This window comes from Loxodonta africana, chromosome 7 (assembly GCF_030014295.1).
Source record: "Loxodonta africana isolate mLoxAfr1 chromosome 7, mLoxAfr1.hap2, whole genome shotgun sequence".
In the NCBI taxonomy this organism is placed as follows: Eukaryota; Metazoa; Chordata; class Mammalia; order Proboscidea; family Elephantidae; genus Loxodonta; species Loxodonta africana.
The window spans coordinates 91,143,293-91,159,356 of record NC_087348.1 but is presented as its reverse complement, the minus strand read 5'-3'; the positions used below and the strand labels follow the sequence as shown (position 1 = coordinate 91,159,356).

The window sequence follows — 16,064 nt, the reverse complement described above, 5'->3', positions numbered from 1 at the left end:
GTCCAGTCTAATCTTTGTCTGAAGTGTTGGCTTCAGGAATAGTTTCAGTTTTGGGCTAACACAGAGTTCAGGGGCCATGTACTCTGGGTTTGGTCCAGTCTCAGTCAGACCACTAAGCCTGGTCTTTTTACTAGAATTTGAGTTCTACATCCTACTTTTCCCCTGCTCCATCAGGGATTCTCTGTGTCAGGGCAGTCATTGGTGGTAGCCAGGCACCATCTAGTTCTGGTCTCAGGCTGATGGAGTTTCTGGTTTATATGGCCCTTTCTGTCTTTTCGGCTCTTGTTCTCCTTGTGTCTTTGGTGTTCTTCATTCTCCTTTACTCCAGGTGGGTTGAGACCATTTGATGTACTTAGATGGCCACTTGCTAGCTTTTAAGACCCCAGAAGCCACTCAGCAAAGTGGGATGCAGAACATTTTCTTGATATACTTTGTAATATCGTTGACCTAGATGTCCCCTGAAACCATGGTCCCCAGACCCCCTCTGCTGCTACTCTGTCCCTCAGAGTGTTTGCTTGTATTCAGGAAGCTTCCTAGCTTTTGGTTTAGTCCAGCTGTGCTGACTTTCCCTATATTGTGTGTTGTCCTTCCCTTCACCTAAAATATAGAGAACAATATCATTAATATCACATGCAAGCAAAATTTTGCTGCAGATCATTCAAAAACAGCTGCAGCAGTATATCAACGGAACTGCCAGAAATTCAGGCTGGTTTCAGAATAGGGCGTGGAACCAGGAATATTATTGATGGTGTCAGATGGATCCTGGCTGAAAGCAGAGAATAGCAGAAGGCTGTTTACCTGTGTTTTATTAACTATGCAAAGGCATTTGACTGTGTGGATCATAACAAATTATGGATAACATTTCGAAGAATGGGAATTCTAGAACACTTAATTGTGCTCATGAGGAACCTTTACATAGATCAAGAGGCAGTTGTTCAGACAGAACAAGGGGACACTGATTAATTTAAAGTCAGGAAAGGTGTGCGTCAGGAAAAGAGGAAGACCCTCAGTGAGGTGGATTATACAGTGGCTGCGACAACAAGCTCAAGCATAACGACGATTGTGAGGATGGCTCAGGACCAGGCAATGTTTCATTCTATTCTGCATAGGGTCACTATGAGTTGGAACCAACTCGATGGCACCTAACAACAACAACAACAACCCTCACCTCAGCACAAAGCACATTGCCTGCGTAACATTTGTCCTTAATAAATGTTTAAATGCATTAAAAAATGTATAGAAGCTTGATGATAGGTTCACGGGTATTTGTTGTATCTTACAAATGGACTGGTGCAAATAGTTAACATTCTCTGCTCCTAACAAAAGGTTGGTGGTTGGAGTCCACCCAGAGGTGCTTATAAATAGTCTTTGGATCTACTTAGTATTTCTTAAAAGCAATTTTAAAGTAAAGAAAGGGCTTAGAATAATGCTATGCAAACTGAGTGGTAATAAGTGTTTCTGGCTTTGTTTTTAATGACCCGTGGATAACTACTAACTGATTTATTTGGCCTCTCTCTAAGCTATAGGATTAGACTGTACTTTTCAATCTCATCTGTGTTTCATTTATCTGTTAAACCAGTTGGCCTCTGATCTTTTGTTACCTTTGGATCCTTAGCCTAACCTGCCCTTCAAATAACTGCCAGTTTCCTTCTACCATCTTGAGTTTTTATAATTCTACTTCCAACGAGCTTTTCTTAAAAGGACTCTCTCTCCCTTACAGTTAACAGTTTTTCACCCATCTTCAACAAGGATAAAACAAACAAACGTACCTGTGACAATGCTCGTAGATAATGTGAAGTAGTAGTAATTATTTATTTTTTGAGATATAATTAACATACCATAAAATTCATCCTTTAAAAGTGTGCAATTCCGTGATTTCTAGTATATGCACAACATTGTGCAACTATCACCACTAATTCCAGAACATATCATCACCCCAAAAAGGAAAACCCATATGTGCCTTTGGTGTCTGGCTTCTTTTACTTAACATAATGTTTTTAAGATTCAAGCATATTGTAGTATGGATGAGCACTTCATTCCTTTTTTTATGGCTGAATAATATTCTGTTGCACATATAGATCACTTTTTGTTTATTCATTTATCAGTTGGTGAATATTTGGGTTGTTTCTACTTTTTGGCTATGAGGAATAACGCTGCTATGGGCATTCACATACAAGTTTTTGTGTGGACATATGTTTTCAATTCTCTTAGATATATACCCAGTAGTGGATATACCCTGGGTCATATGGAAACTCTATGTTTAACATTTTGAGGACTTCCCAAACTGGTTTCCAAACTATTGCATATATTACATACCCAACAGCAATGTATGAGGGTTCCAATTTCTCCATATTTTTTTTTATCAACAGTTGTTATTTTCTGTCTTTTTTATTACAAACATTGCAGTGGGTATAAAGTGATACTTCATTTTGGTTTTGATTTGCATTTCCCTAATGGTAAATGTTGCTGAGTATTTTTTACTTATTGGCCACTTATGTATCTTTGGGAAAATGTCTACTCAAATCCTTTACCCATTTTTAAATTGGGTTATTTGTCCTTTTGTTGTTGAGTTGGAAGTGTTCTTTATATATTCTGGACTCTAGACACTTACTAGATATATTGGTAGTCAATATTTTCTTCCATTCCTCAGGCTGCCTTTTCAATTACAATTATTAATTAAAGTGATATAGCTAAAAAAAAATTGGGTATGTACAATTATTAATTAAAATGATATAGCTACATACCCAAAAAAGCCACAGAGTTTAAAAAACAAAAAAGTTTAATAGTACTAAAATGCTATTTTCGTTTGCCTAGTTATTACTGCACTTAATAACTTTTTCTTCACCCCACAGTAGTCTGTCAATTCAGTTTTCTACACGGTACAATTTAACTTTCAACCTTCAGCTCCATTCCGGACTGGATACTTTTTAGGCCTTCTGTACAGCTGCTACCCTGTGACTTTGCTTTTCGTGGAATTGCTTTTACTCCTTTCCTGTATAAAAACTCCCGTTGCCTTGATTCTGACTCTTAGTGACCCTGTAGGACAGAGTAGAACTAACCCACAGTGTTTCCTTTCCTGTGCAGGGTTTACTTATTCTATTCCTGGGTCTGTAAGTTCCTTGTCTTTGGTTTAGCTCCTTGTTACCTCCTCCAATAGCTTTTTGAAAAAAAGCATTTGGGAGGTGAATTTTTGAGACCTTGCATATCTGCAAATATTTTTGCCTCTCTTACACATCTAAATGATAGTTTGCCAGGGAATAGAATTCTAGATGGAAAACCCTTTTTAATTAGAAGTTGTTACTTCATCATTAGCCAGTTTCCAATGTTGTTATTGAGAAAGTTGATGCCATTCTGGTTTTCAATCTTTTCAATGTTTTGTTTTTACTTTCTAGAAACTTTTAAGATTTCCTTTTATCTCTGATATTGTAGGATTTCACGATGACCTCATTTCAGGTGGCTATTTATTTATTTATTTTTGCTGAGACTCTGGTATAATTTTTCAGTCTAGACACTTGTGTCACCCAGGTGTGGGCAATTTACTTATATTATTCTGTAATTTTCTCTGTTCTAAATTTTTCTTTCTCTCCATAATTCATGTTATTTTTATGCTGTATCTCCTCTATTAATCCTCAAATTTTCTTTTTTCCTCTAGTGTTCATCTCTTAGCTTTTTTTTTTTTTTATCTCTTAGCTTTTTGCTATATTTTTTAGAACATTTCCTTAATGTTGTCCTCTAATTCTTCTATTTTACTTTTAAACTTTGGCTATCATAATTTTGTTTTCTAAGAAAGCTTGCTTTTCTTCCAATATTCTTTTTTTTCCTTTAAGAATAGCATCTTCTTGCTTCATAAATGTGATATATTTTCTCTTATCATAGGCCTTCCAATTTTTTTTCTGCTCATTTGTTTTGTTTTCTTTATTTCATAGTGGAAGACTTTCTCAAATATATGGCAAACCTTGACAGTTTGTTCATATTTAAGAGTAGTCACAAATTCTAGCCAACAGAATCTAACAGCATACCAAAAAAATAATATATCATGACCAAGTGGAATTCATGCCAGATATGCAAGGATGGTTCAACATTAGAAAATTAATCAATGTAATCTACCACATAAATAAAACAAAGGAAAAGAATCACATAATCATCTCAACTGGCATTTGATAAAGTCCAACATTGATTCCTGACTAAAAACTCTCCGCAAAACAGGAATGGAAGGGTTCCTCAACATAATTAAGGGCATATATACAAAACCAACATCCAGCATTATTTTCAACGAAGAGAAAGTAAAAGCATTCCCCCTGAGTACGGGAACCAGACACGGATGCTGTTTATCATCACTCTTATTCAACATTGTACTGGAAGTCCTAGCTAGAGCAATAAGACAAGAAAGTGAAATAAAGGGCATCCAAATTGTTAAGGAACAAAAACTATCCCTACTCGCAGATGATATGATCCTATACGTAGTAAATCTCAAAGAATTCATAAGAAATTCATAATAGAAAGGTTCAGTAAAGTGGCAGGGTACAAGATCAACACACAAAAATATGTCAGATTCCTCTACATTAACCAAGAGAATTCTGAAAAGAAAGTCAGGAAAATAATACTGTTTATAATAGCTCCCAAAAGATAAAATAGTTAGGAATAAACCTAACTAGGGATGCAAAAGCCTTATACAAAGAAAACTACAAAACACTACGCAAGAAACCAAGAAAGACCTTCATAAATGGAAAAACATACCATAGTCAAGGATAGGAAGACTTAACATTGTGAAAATGTGAATACTACCAAAAGCAATCTATAGATACAATGCAATCCTGATCCAAATTCCAACAACATTCTCTGCCAAGATGGAAAAACTAATCACAGACTTTATGGAAAGGAAAGAATCCCTGGATAAGTAAAATATTACTGAAAAAGAACAGTAAAGTAGGAGGCCTGTTGCAGTCATCTAGTACTGCTGTAACAGAAATACCACAAGTGGATGGTTTTAACAAAGAGAAATTAATTTTCTCACAGTCTAGTAGTTTACAAGTCTAAATTCAGGGCGTCATCTCCAGGGGAGGGCTTTCTCTCTCTGTTGGCTCTGGAGGAAGGTCCTTGTTCTCAATCTTCCCTTGGTCGAGGACCTTCTTGGGTACAGGGACCCCGTATCAAAAGGATGCACTCCACTCCTGGTGCTGCTTTCTTGGTGGTATGAAGTCCCCAACTCTCTGCTTGCTTCCCTTTCATCTCTCCAGAGATAAAAGGTGGTGCAGGCCACACCCCAGGGAAACTCCCTTTACCCTGGATTAGGGAGGTGACCTGAGTAAGGGTGATGTTACAACCCCACCCTAATCCTCTCAACATAAAATTACAATCACAAATGGAGGACAATCACACAATACTGGAAATCATGGCTTAACCAAGTCTATAGACACATTTTTGGGACATAATTCAATCCATGACATGGCCTCACACTACCTGATCTCAGAGCCTGCTATACAGCTATGGTAGTCAAAACAGCCTGGTACTGGTACGACGACAGACACATAAATCAATGGGTCAGAATTAAGAGCCCAGAAATAAATCCATCCGTCTATGGAGACCTGATCTTTGAAAAAGGGTCAAAGCTCATTAAATGGGGAAGGAATAGCCTCTTCAACAAATGGAGCTGGCAAAACTAGATATCCATTTGGAGAAAAATGAAACAAGATTCATACCTCACCCCATACACAAAAACTGAATCAAAATGGATCAAAAACCTAAATGCAAAACCTAAAACTATAAAGTTCATAAATGAAAACATACGGATAGCACTAGGGGCCTTAATTTACGACATAAATAGAATATCAAGCATAACTAAAAACGCACAAACTCCAGAAGATAGACTAGATAACCATGACCTCATAAAAATTATACTTATGCTCATCAAAAGACTTTTCCAAGAGAGTAAAAAGAGAACCTGCAGATTGGGAAAAAAATCATTGTCAACAACATATCTCATAAAGCTTTAATCTCTAAAATATACAGAAAACTTCAACAACTCAATAATAAAAGGAAAAGCAACCCAATTACAAAATGGGCAAAGGGCACAAACAGATACTTCACCAAAGAGGACAATCAGACAACCAACAAATACATGAAAAGATGCTCTCCATCATTAGCTATTAAACTCATTACCATCGAGTCAATTCCGACTCATAGTGACCCTGTAGGATAGAGGAGATCTGCCCCATAGGGTTTCTAAGGAGCTGCTGATGTATTTGAACTGCCGACCGTTCGTTTAGCAGCTGAGCTCTTATCCACTGCACCAGAGAGATGCAAATCAGAACCATGATGAGATACCATCTTACCCCTGCAAGAATGGCACTGATCAAAAATAAAGAAAACAATAAATGCTGGTCAGGTTGTGGAGAGATTGGAACTCTCATACAATACTGGTGGGAATGTAAAATGGTACTATCACGATGGGAAACAATGTGATGCTTCCTTAAAAAGCTAGAAATAGAAATATCATATGATCCAGGATTCCTACTCCTAGGAATATATCCTAGAGAAATAAGAGCTGCCACACAAATAGACATATGCACACCCATGTTCACTGCAGCATTATCCACAATAGCAAAAAGATGGAAACAACCCTAGTGCCCATCAATAGATGAATGGATAAACAAATTAAGGTACATACATCCAATGGAATATTAAGCAACGATAAAGAACAATGATGAATCCATGAAACATCTCACAACACAGATGAATCTGAAGGGCAGTATGCTGAGTGAAATAAGTCCATCATAAAAGGATAAATATGTGTATGAGACCACTACTATAAAAACTTAAGAAAAGTTTTATACACAGAAAGAAACAGTCTTCAATGGTTGTGAGAGAGGGGACGAGGAGTAGGGAGGGGAAATCACTAACTAGATAGTAGACAAATGTTAACTTTGGAGAAGGAGAAGATAACATACAATATAAGGGAAGTCAGCACAACTTGACCAAGGCAAAGGAAGGCACATGCAGGAATACAGGTGAAAAAAAATCAAAAGACAACCACAGGAAATACTAGAGCATATACAACCCTACGACAATAGTAAAAACAAATAATAACTTACAAGCAGGTACATAGGCAGATACGTATGCTGAATAGGTGAAGGAAGGCATATAGGAGTTTATTTTTACATACATATTTGTACATACAGCATGTATATTCATATATATAAAATAGAGTACAAAGCGGGTACAGCCATAGAAGCTTCCTAGACACATCTAAACACCTTGAAGGACTGAGTTATTGAGGCTGAGGGCTGGGGACATCTAGGTCAATTGGTATAACATAGTTCATAAAGAAAATGTTCTACATCCTACTTTGGAAAGTAGCATCTGAGGTCTTAAAAGCTTGTCAGCAGCCAGTACAAATATTGGTCCTATCCTGTCCACAGCAAAGGAGGAAAAAAAAAAAAACCAAAGACACAAGGAAAATATTAGTCCAAAGAACTAATGAATCACAGCCTCCACCAGCCTAAGCCCGAAAGAACTATATGATGCCTGGCTACCACCAACAACCATTCTGAAAGTGATCACATAGAGGGCCCTGGACAGAGTGGGAGAAAATTGTAGAACAAAATTCAAATTCACAAAAAAGACCAGACTTACTGGTCTGACAGGGACTATAAGAAGTCCCTAGACTACGGCCCCTGGACACCCTTCTAATTCAGAACTGAAGCCACTCCCAAAGTCTACCTTTCAGCCAAAGATTAGACAAGCCTATAAAACAAACAATAACACACGTGAGGAAATTGCTTCTTAGATAAATCGAGTATAAGAGACCCAATGGGTAGGTAACGCCCACCCAAAAGCAAAGACAAGAAGGTAGGAAGGGACAGGGAAACTGGGCAAATGGAAACAGGAAATCCTGGCGGAAAGGGAGAGAGTGCTGACACATTGTGGAGATTGCAACCAATGTCACGAAACAACTTCTGTATAAATTTTTGAACTAGGGGGAAAAAAAAAGTAGTAGTCACCAAACTAAATGGAAACTCAGTGTGAGTGAGTGTGTAGGGGTTATTGATTATAAGAGTTCATTACAAGAATGATTTGTTGGTGAACTAGTTTTTTTTATTGAAGGACTTCTATATTCAAGATTCATGATGTCTTTTCCCTGAGGTGTTTCTGTTTGTCTGGAGAAGGATTTTTTAGTCTCTTTTTCAGGCACATAAGACTAGCTGTCGTCGGTGTTATGGAAGGTTGTTGGGGAGAGACAATTGGTTCTCAATTCACTTATCACATGGGGTCATTATGAGTCAGAATCAACTCAAGGGCACCCAGCAACAACAACATCTTTTGCCAGCACCTTACCCTAGTACTATATTACGCTTGGCTATGTGAGCCTAGAGGCCCTTGTATTCAATTCCTCAAGTTCTATATAGAGAAATAGTTTTGTTTACATACACTTTGACCAGTTTTCTTGTTTTTGGCCCCTTTTCCTAATACCTAGTGTTGCTATAACAGAAATAACACAAGTGGATGGTTTTAAAGAACAGAACTTTATATTCTCACAGTTTAGGAGGCTTGAGGTCGGCATTCTGTCCACCGGCTCTAGGGGAAGGGGGTCTCTCTGTGGTCTCTGGGGGGGGGGCAAGAGATCTCTTTAAGTTTTTGCAGACCCAGTATTTCCGGATTGCTTGGCAATCTCCATGTGGCAAGTATTTTCCCTTCCATCTGTGCTTGCTTCTCTGTGCCCAATCTGCTCATTTTATATCTGAAAAGTGGGTAGGTTTGACATACCCTACACTGACATGGCCTCATTAACATAACAAAGGAAACTCTATTCCAAAACAGGATTACATCCACAGGTATAGGTGGGGACACAATTGAATCTATAACACCCACCCTCTGTAGGACCTGATGCTTCACATTCATGAGCCTTTCAGGGGTTCTGCTTGTTTTGCTGGCTTACTTCTCGTTATTCTCCCTCCAGTAGAGCTATGGCTGCTAACCAAAAGGTTGGCAGTTCAAATCCACCAGCTGCTTCTTGGAAACCCTATAGGACAGTTCTACTCTGTCCTATGGGATAGCTATGAATTGGAATCGACTGGATGTCAAGGGGTTTTGCTTAGTTTTTTGGTTAAGACCTTTGTATGCTCTTTTTTAGTCAGTTACCACTGTTCTTTGTCTCCCAACTTATTATGGCTCTGGGTTACTGTCGTTGAAGCCAGAGTTAGCATTTCTTTTTTTTTTTTAAGTTGTGGTGAATATATATGCAAGAAAACATTTGCCATCTTAACTTTTTTTTACATGTTCTGTGTATACAATTCAGTGACATTAATTACGCTCATCATGCTGTTCATCCATCACCATTATTAGTTTCCATGTATTTCCATTTTTTATTCTTGTTTTGGCATGATTTCAGAAAAGGAAGGAGGCAGACTGTAAGTCTGCTCAGTTTTTTTCCCCATAATTTTGTGGTCTAAAGCTCTTGATCCTGGGACTTACCATCTCAGTGGATAGTTTGAAGATATATAACTACTGTAATGATTTTTATATCTTTAAGTTTTTATATAAATGAAGTCTTAGTCACTTTGTGTTATTCAAAAATCTGAAGAAATGTTCATGGAAAGATAGTTTCTCTTGGCATCTTAGGCAAATTACAATTTGGCTGCACAGTCTGTTGGTATTTCAGTGCAAACAGTGTTGGTCTCACTTTTCTGTCCTAAGATGCTCTGTTCTTTAAATAAACAGCAATAGAAGGAGTTGTTCTCTTCTACTCTGAGAGTGATTATCTCTTAGTAGCAGGTGGAGTGATTCATTCTCCTGTACTTCTTAGAGGAGACTTTATTATTTGTGGGGGATAGAGTGTGGGGAGAGGAGAGCTTCATCAATATGTCAAGTATTACACATTTTGGACTAGCAAAAAAAGAAGCAACTTCTTCCCCCATGCAATTTCAAAGCCTGGAAGTAACACCCCACCTATATCACTTTGAGAAAGCACATTGTTCATAACAGGGACCATGATTCATATGAACTGAACAAAATGGGATTATCAAAAATAGATGCTGTAGATCAATCTGTAGCAAAAATATCTTCTGATTTAGCTTGTGAGTTGGTTATAATCACAGATAGGATCATTCTGCTGGAGTTCTATCACCTTCTCTTCCACTTTCATCAAATAACCTTTATTCTTTTCCCATGCCACATACTTGTAGGTCAAGGTATTTAGAAAACAGGTGTTGACATGAGACCCTTCTACCACCATTTTGTGTGTGTGTGTGTGTGGTACTTTTAAAAAGAGATGTTCTTAAATATATTTTGTGTTAATTGGTGCTCATTTAATTGGTCACCTTGAATTTTGAACATTTGTCATTTTTATGCTTTGTATATTGACCCACCATTATTTTTAGCAACAATGATTATAATAACCTGCAGAGTAGGTTAGAAGGACTCTGTATTTGATGGAATTTGAACTCCTGCCAGAGTTATTATTTGTTTCAAATATGAGCACTATGATTTCAGTCCTTTTACCTGGATAGTTTTTCTCCCTCTATTGATTTCCTGCCTCTCCAACAGTAATAAATCCTTTTTAGGGGGTAGTAAACAGAAAAAGGCAGTTCAAGTCTTATAACTATTACTATATACACACACATACACACACACACACTATTGAGTGTCTAATGCTCAAGGAACTGTGCAAGCCTTTTTAAGGGATTTAAAGATAAGAACATCAGATGCTTTCAGCTGCAAGTAACAATGACAAATACAAAGACATTTATATTATTAAAGACATCACAAAATATAAAGACATATATTATTTCACCAAAAGAAATCCAGAGGAAGGCCAGTTCCAAGGTCACTGAAAAGCCCAATGATGCTTATTAGCTTTCTGCTTAGCCATCATCAGTGTGTTGGCTTTTATTCTCAGAATTACTTACCTGTAGGTATCACGTCCTTACATAACCACATCCTATGGCAGAGAAACGGCAGTTTTCCCTCGTGTATCTCATTTCACTGGAGAAGAAAATTTATCTCAGAATCCTCTAGCATATTTCCTTTGTCTCCAGTGGGTCAGATTGAGTCATCTGCCTATACCATAGCTGAAGACAAGCTGGAAAAGTATCTGTCATCTCTAGAATATATTGTGGAAGTGTGTTGTGTGTGTATGTGTGCTGTTGGGTAGGCAACTCATAGTGTCTGCCACCAGGAATAAGATGAAATCTCAGTCTTTCCTCAAGAAGTTTGGTTTCTTTCAAGGTGCAAAGGGTGCTATAATTAGGTTGTAATTCCTGTATGGTAGATTTCTGGGCACACTCAAGAGCTTCAAATTAGAGAACTCTTTTAAATTGATTAAAGAAAGTTGCTCTAGCTACTTTGAATTTGGAGCAGCCAAGGCTGTCCTCTCCTATTTTTCCCCAGTTTTTAGTAACTAGATCTGATCTGTAAATTTTTTCATAAGCAATGTTAAGAAACGAATTTACGTAACATGGTTTTGTGTGTTCTTTCTCCAAAATGCTGTCATCTTCTATCTTTACATGCCCAAATCCCATTATCCTATAAAGATAGCTAAACATAATTCCTCTGATTTACTCAGCAAATATCTGTAGCATAGTTATTATATCAAAAAGCACCATTCAAGTGTTAGGGATACAATACTTGAGTTCTGACATCATGGAGCTTAGAGTCAGGTGGGGAAAACATAATTAAAAACAACAAGTGGTGGGGAAGAACAGGGTACAATGGGAAGACAGGCAGCAACACTTAAACTGTTGATGTGGGTGGGGACAGACTGGAAATGTCCTTGAAGGCTTCTTATGACACCTGAAGGATGAGTAAGAACTGGGGAAAAGAAAGGAGGGCATAAGCATTCAAGGTAGAGAAGTGAGTGTAGGAAATCATAGAGGTGAAAGTGGCCTTGAAAAGGGCCTTTGTAACTCCTTCTTTTTCCAAGCAATTTCTCCTTTTGCTGAACTCCACAGCACTTATCATGCAATATTCAGATCATAAAATCTATGAAGACAAAACACGTGACTTACACAGAGAAGGTACCTGATAAATACAAGTGCACCTTCAGAGAATGAGGTTGTGTGTGTGCCAACGGAAAATATCAGCTTGAAACATTAAAACATTCGTGGTAAGTGGTGGATTATACCACACTTTCTTCAAAATGATAGGGAATAGCATCACCTGTTTAGGTGACTACAGGGGCCAACGCAGCATGGAGAAATTGATTCATAAAGTTCTGGCAGAAGTACAAAGTAGTTATTGTTCCAATTCTCAGATGTTACTTTAAAGGCTATTTCAGGAAATGTATTGAAAACTTGGTACCCGTCAGAAAGAAAAAATTGCCACTCACTTTTGCTTGCAAGAGCTTTTAAAATATCTCTTGGTATTGGCTGCCCTTTGTGCATGTCAGGGTTCTGGGTTACTGGTGGGCGGGCCCTACCAGACCTGACGAACTACTTTTAAAATCAAATAGTTAAATAATCAAATGTCCAAGTCATGACTCAGGTTTTTACCATTTCATTTTAGATTCATGTGCCAAAATCCTGTCACTTGGCTAAGGGAACCAAAAGTGAGTAAATTTTTATAGAAAGGAGATTTGTGGTTATAGCTATTGTCCTGATAGGCCAGAACAGATGACATTTTAAGAACTTCAGTTCCTCCCCTTAATTTATTGTAGGTCAGTGATTCATCCCTGGGCTTGAAAAGGTGCTTATTTAACCCTGCCATTTCTATAAGCTAAGTAAATAATAACACCTGAATAATGAAAATATGTATATAAATTGGGAAACCCTGGTGGCATAGTGGTTAAGTGCTACGGCTGCTAACCAAGAGGTTGGCAGTTCGAATCCGCCAGGTGCTCCTTGGAAACTCTATCGGACAGTTCTACTCTATCCTATAGGGTCACTATGAGTCGGAATCGACTCGACGGCAGTGGGTTTTTGGTTTTTTGGGTATATAAATTTGTTTTGTGAACGTAAGACACAATGTACAAATGTTTAAGGACATATTTTTTGTTAACTTGGAAAGTTTATTTTTATTGTGATTTAAGTGAAAGTTTACAAATCAAGTCAGTCTCTCATATAAAACCTTATATACACTTTGCTACTCCTAGTTGTTGTCCCCCTAATGAGACAGCACACTCCTTCTCTCCATCCTGTATTTCCGTGTCCATTCAGCCAGCTTCTGTCCCCTCTTGGCCTTCACATCTTCCCTCCAGACAGGAGCTGCACGTAGTGTCATATGACTACTTGATCAAAGAAGCTCACTCCTCACCAGTATCATTTTCTGTCTTATAGTCCAATCTCTGTCTGCTGAAGAGTTGGCTTTGGGAATGGTTCCTGTCTAACAGAAGGTCTGGGGACGATGATCTCCAGGGTCTTTCTAGTCTCAGTCAGACCATTAAGTCTGGTGTTTATACAAGAATTTCAGGTCTGCATCCCACTGCTCTCCTGTTCCTTCAGGGATTCTCTGTTGTGTTCCCTGTCATGGCAGTCATCAGTCGTAGCCAGGCACCATCTAGTTCTTCTGGTCTCAGGGTGACGTAGTCTCTGATTTTTGTGGCCCATTTTGACTCCTGGAAAGTATTTTTTATGCCAGTTTTTAAAAATGCCCTCTTCAAAGGCAGGAATTACTTTTTGGACCTGTTTTGCTGCATGGTGTAGGTGTGGCTGAAGTTGTGGGGTTGTCAAATTTTGTAATTTGGTGGTTTTTAACCTTTTATTTATCTTTTATGAAGAGACTATTTTTCAGAATCCTTTCAGATCTACAGAAAAATTGAGCAGATAGTACAGAGTTCCCATATGCCCCTCTCACACAGTTTCCTCTATTATTAGCATTTTACATTCTGATGGTACATTTGTTACAATTAATGAACTGATATTTATATATTGTTACTAACTAAAGTCCACACTTTATCCGTATTTCCTTAGTTTTTGTCCAATGTCCTTTTTCTGTTCCAGGATTCCATCCAGAATACCACATTAGTTGTCATGTCTCCTTAAGCGCCTCTTGACTGTGGCATTAATCTTTTACCTTTTGGATCACCTACTTGGTTGAAAATCTGATGAAAGCTATGGACTCTCTTCACAGTGAAACGCACATGTTTTAGATGGGTAATTTAAAGGAGGAAACGCTGGTGGCCTAGTGGTTAAGGGCAATGGCTAACCAAAAACTCTGCAGTTCGAATCCACCAGGCGCTGCTTGGAAACTCTATGGGGCAGTTCTACTCTGCCCTATAGGGTCACTATGAGTCGGAATAGACTCGATGGCAACGGGTTAATGGGTTTAATTTAAGGGAAGTCCTCTCGCCAATTCAGAAGGCCTGCTTTAGGAGGAAAGGGAGAGCTTTAAAACATCCCCTTGCCCAGATATGGGCTCCAGCTCAGGCTCCGCCCCTAATGTTGGCCGACTTTCTGCAAAGCTGTTCTCCTATGACGGTCTCAGTTTCACCACCTGTGAAATCAGGGGTTTGGTTTACATGAAGTCTTTTCTACCTTGGCGGAAGGTGGGCGTTACCCCTAGAGTTGTCAACGTGTGAGAAACAAGGGCTGGTAACAGAAAACCAAGCCAGGTCAGGCCAGGGAGTGGGTGGGCTAACCAATAAGCAGGCTGCAGCGCTTCAGTGGGGGAAAATAAGAAAACCTGGATTTCAAACCTGTCTGTGGGGATTTTTTAAAATTCATTTTCCTCCTTCTGGGCTTCAGTTTCCTCATCCGCAAATTGTGGAAGTTCTGCAACTGGCAGTTACGAAACCCCCCTGCGAGCAACGAGGGATGATGTACCTAGTAAGATGCCGTGCGGGGAATGATGATGAGAAAAAAGATGCAGAAGGGTGCAGGGCTAAATGGCAGATTTGAGGAAGGTGAGGGAGAGCTGAGGGCTCAAAAAAGAGGCACCTAAAGCTCCCCGAACCCACCCGCACATTGCTAGGGTCATTTCTACCTCTGCCCCGGCCTCGCCTCCGCCTCGCCTCGCCTTCCCTCCACTGAGGCTGCGACGCGCCACACTTCATATGGCCGCCGCGGCGCGGTCCTTTCCATGGCACGAGGGCCGCGCCCACTCTTGCGCCGCCAGCTCCCTCCCGCTTCTGCCTGCCATGGGTCTGTTCTAACTGGCTCATCACGTAAGAGACGTAAGGGCCCCAAATCCCACCCCCTTATTTTCCGCTGGCTCCGCCCCAACTCCGCCTTCCTTCTCCCGGTGGGAGTGGCAATCGAACCCTCCCTCGTCTCGGCTGCTCGTGGAGAAGCAGGGAGATCCGGCGAACCAGGAAGGCGCTGGCTGTGGCGCGCACGCGCACGCACGCACGCACGCACTCACGCACGCCGGCAGCCGAAGGGGTGGCAGGCTCGCGCCCGGGCTCGCCCCGCGCCGCGCCAGAGGCTCGCGCACTCAGCAGGTTGGGCTGCGGCGGCGGCGGAGGCGGGGGCGGCGGCGGCAGCGGCAGCTGGGGAGCTGAGGCGCTGCGTTTGAGAGGTCCCAGGCGCGTCTGCGGCTCCGGGTCCGTCACCCTCCGCCTCTTTCATCCCAGTCTTCGTGCCGGGTGCCGCGGCTGACAAGGGCGCTAACCTTGGGAACCCCGAGCACACCGGTGACTGCTTCCGACACCGCCCTCCTTCCCCTTCCAGCCGCGGGCCTCTCTAGGTGCTAGGCGACTCTGTGGGGAGGCGGCGGCGACGGCTCCGTGGCGTTCTGTTGAGGAGTCCTCACGTCCAGCCTTGCTTCTCCGCCGGGCCCTGCAGGGGCCGAGAGAGCGCGGCTTCTGCCCTTCCTCTCGCCTTTTTCGTCTGTCGGTTGGAGCAGCGTCGGCGCGGGAGGTCTCTGGACAGAGGCGGCGGTAGCTCCTCCGGCTCCATCATGTCCGCGGGCGGAGACTTCGGGAATCCGCTGAGGAAATTCAAGCTGGTGTTCCTGGGGGAGCAGAGCGGTGAGTGCGCGGCTCCCCCACTCCTGGCAGCTGGCCGCGGCTTCGCCGCACCGCCCCCAGTGCGGCCCTTCCGTCCGCGGAGGCTGCCTGCCGGCCTCGCGTTCGTGCTCCCTTCCACCCCCAGCCCTTCCCAGCGTTCGCCGACCCTGCCTTGCCCCCGGCTTCT

General features: G+C 40.8%; 2 protein-coding genes across 3 annotated transcripts in view; one reads left to right on the top strand and one right to left on the bottom strand.

Annotated features, from left to right (window-relative positions):
• The window catches only part of MRPL48 (mitochondrial ribosomal protein L48), a 100,150-nt gene extending 84,320 nt beyond the window's left edge, over positions 1-15,830 (bottom strand). Inside the window, exons 1-3 of the mRNA XM_064289512.1 lie at positions 15,682-15,830; positions 15,191-15,434; positions 14,914-15,082 (exon numbers count right to left, since the gene is read on the bottom strand). Of these exons, the coding sequence (XP_064145582.1) occupies positions 14,914-15,082; positions 15,191-15,434; positions 15,682-15,830 (562 nt within the window). The remainder of the gene's footprint in view (positions 1-14,913; positions 15,083-15,190; positions 15,435-15,681) is intronic.
• Positions 15,390-16,064, top strand: part of RAB6A (RAB6A, member RAS oncogene family) — a 68,976-nt gene continuing 68,301 nt past the window's right edge. The window contains exon 1 of one of the 2 annotated variants that reach the window (XM_064288681.1): positions 15,390-15,898. In XM_064288681.1, coding sequence (XP_064144751.1) covers positions 15,829-15,898 — 70 coding nt within the window. In that variant the 5' untranslated portion in view covers positions 15,390-15,828. The remainder of the gene's footprint in view (positions 15,899-16,064) is intronic. The other variant, XM_064288679.1, reaches the window with a different exon arrangement.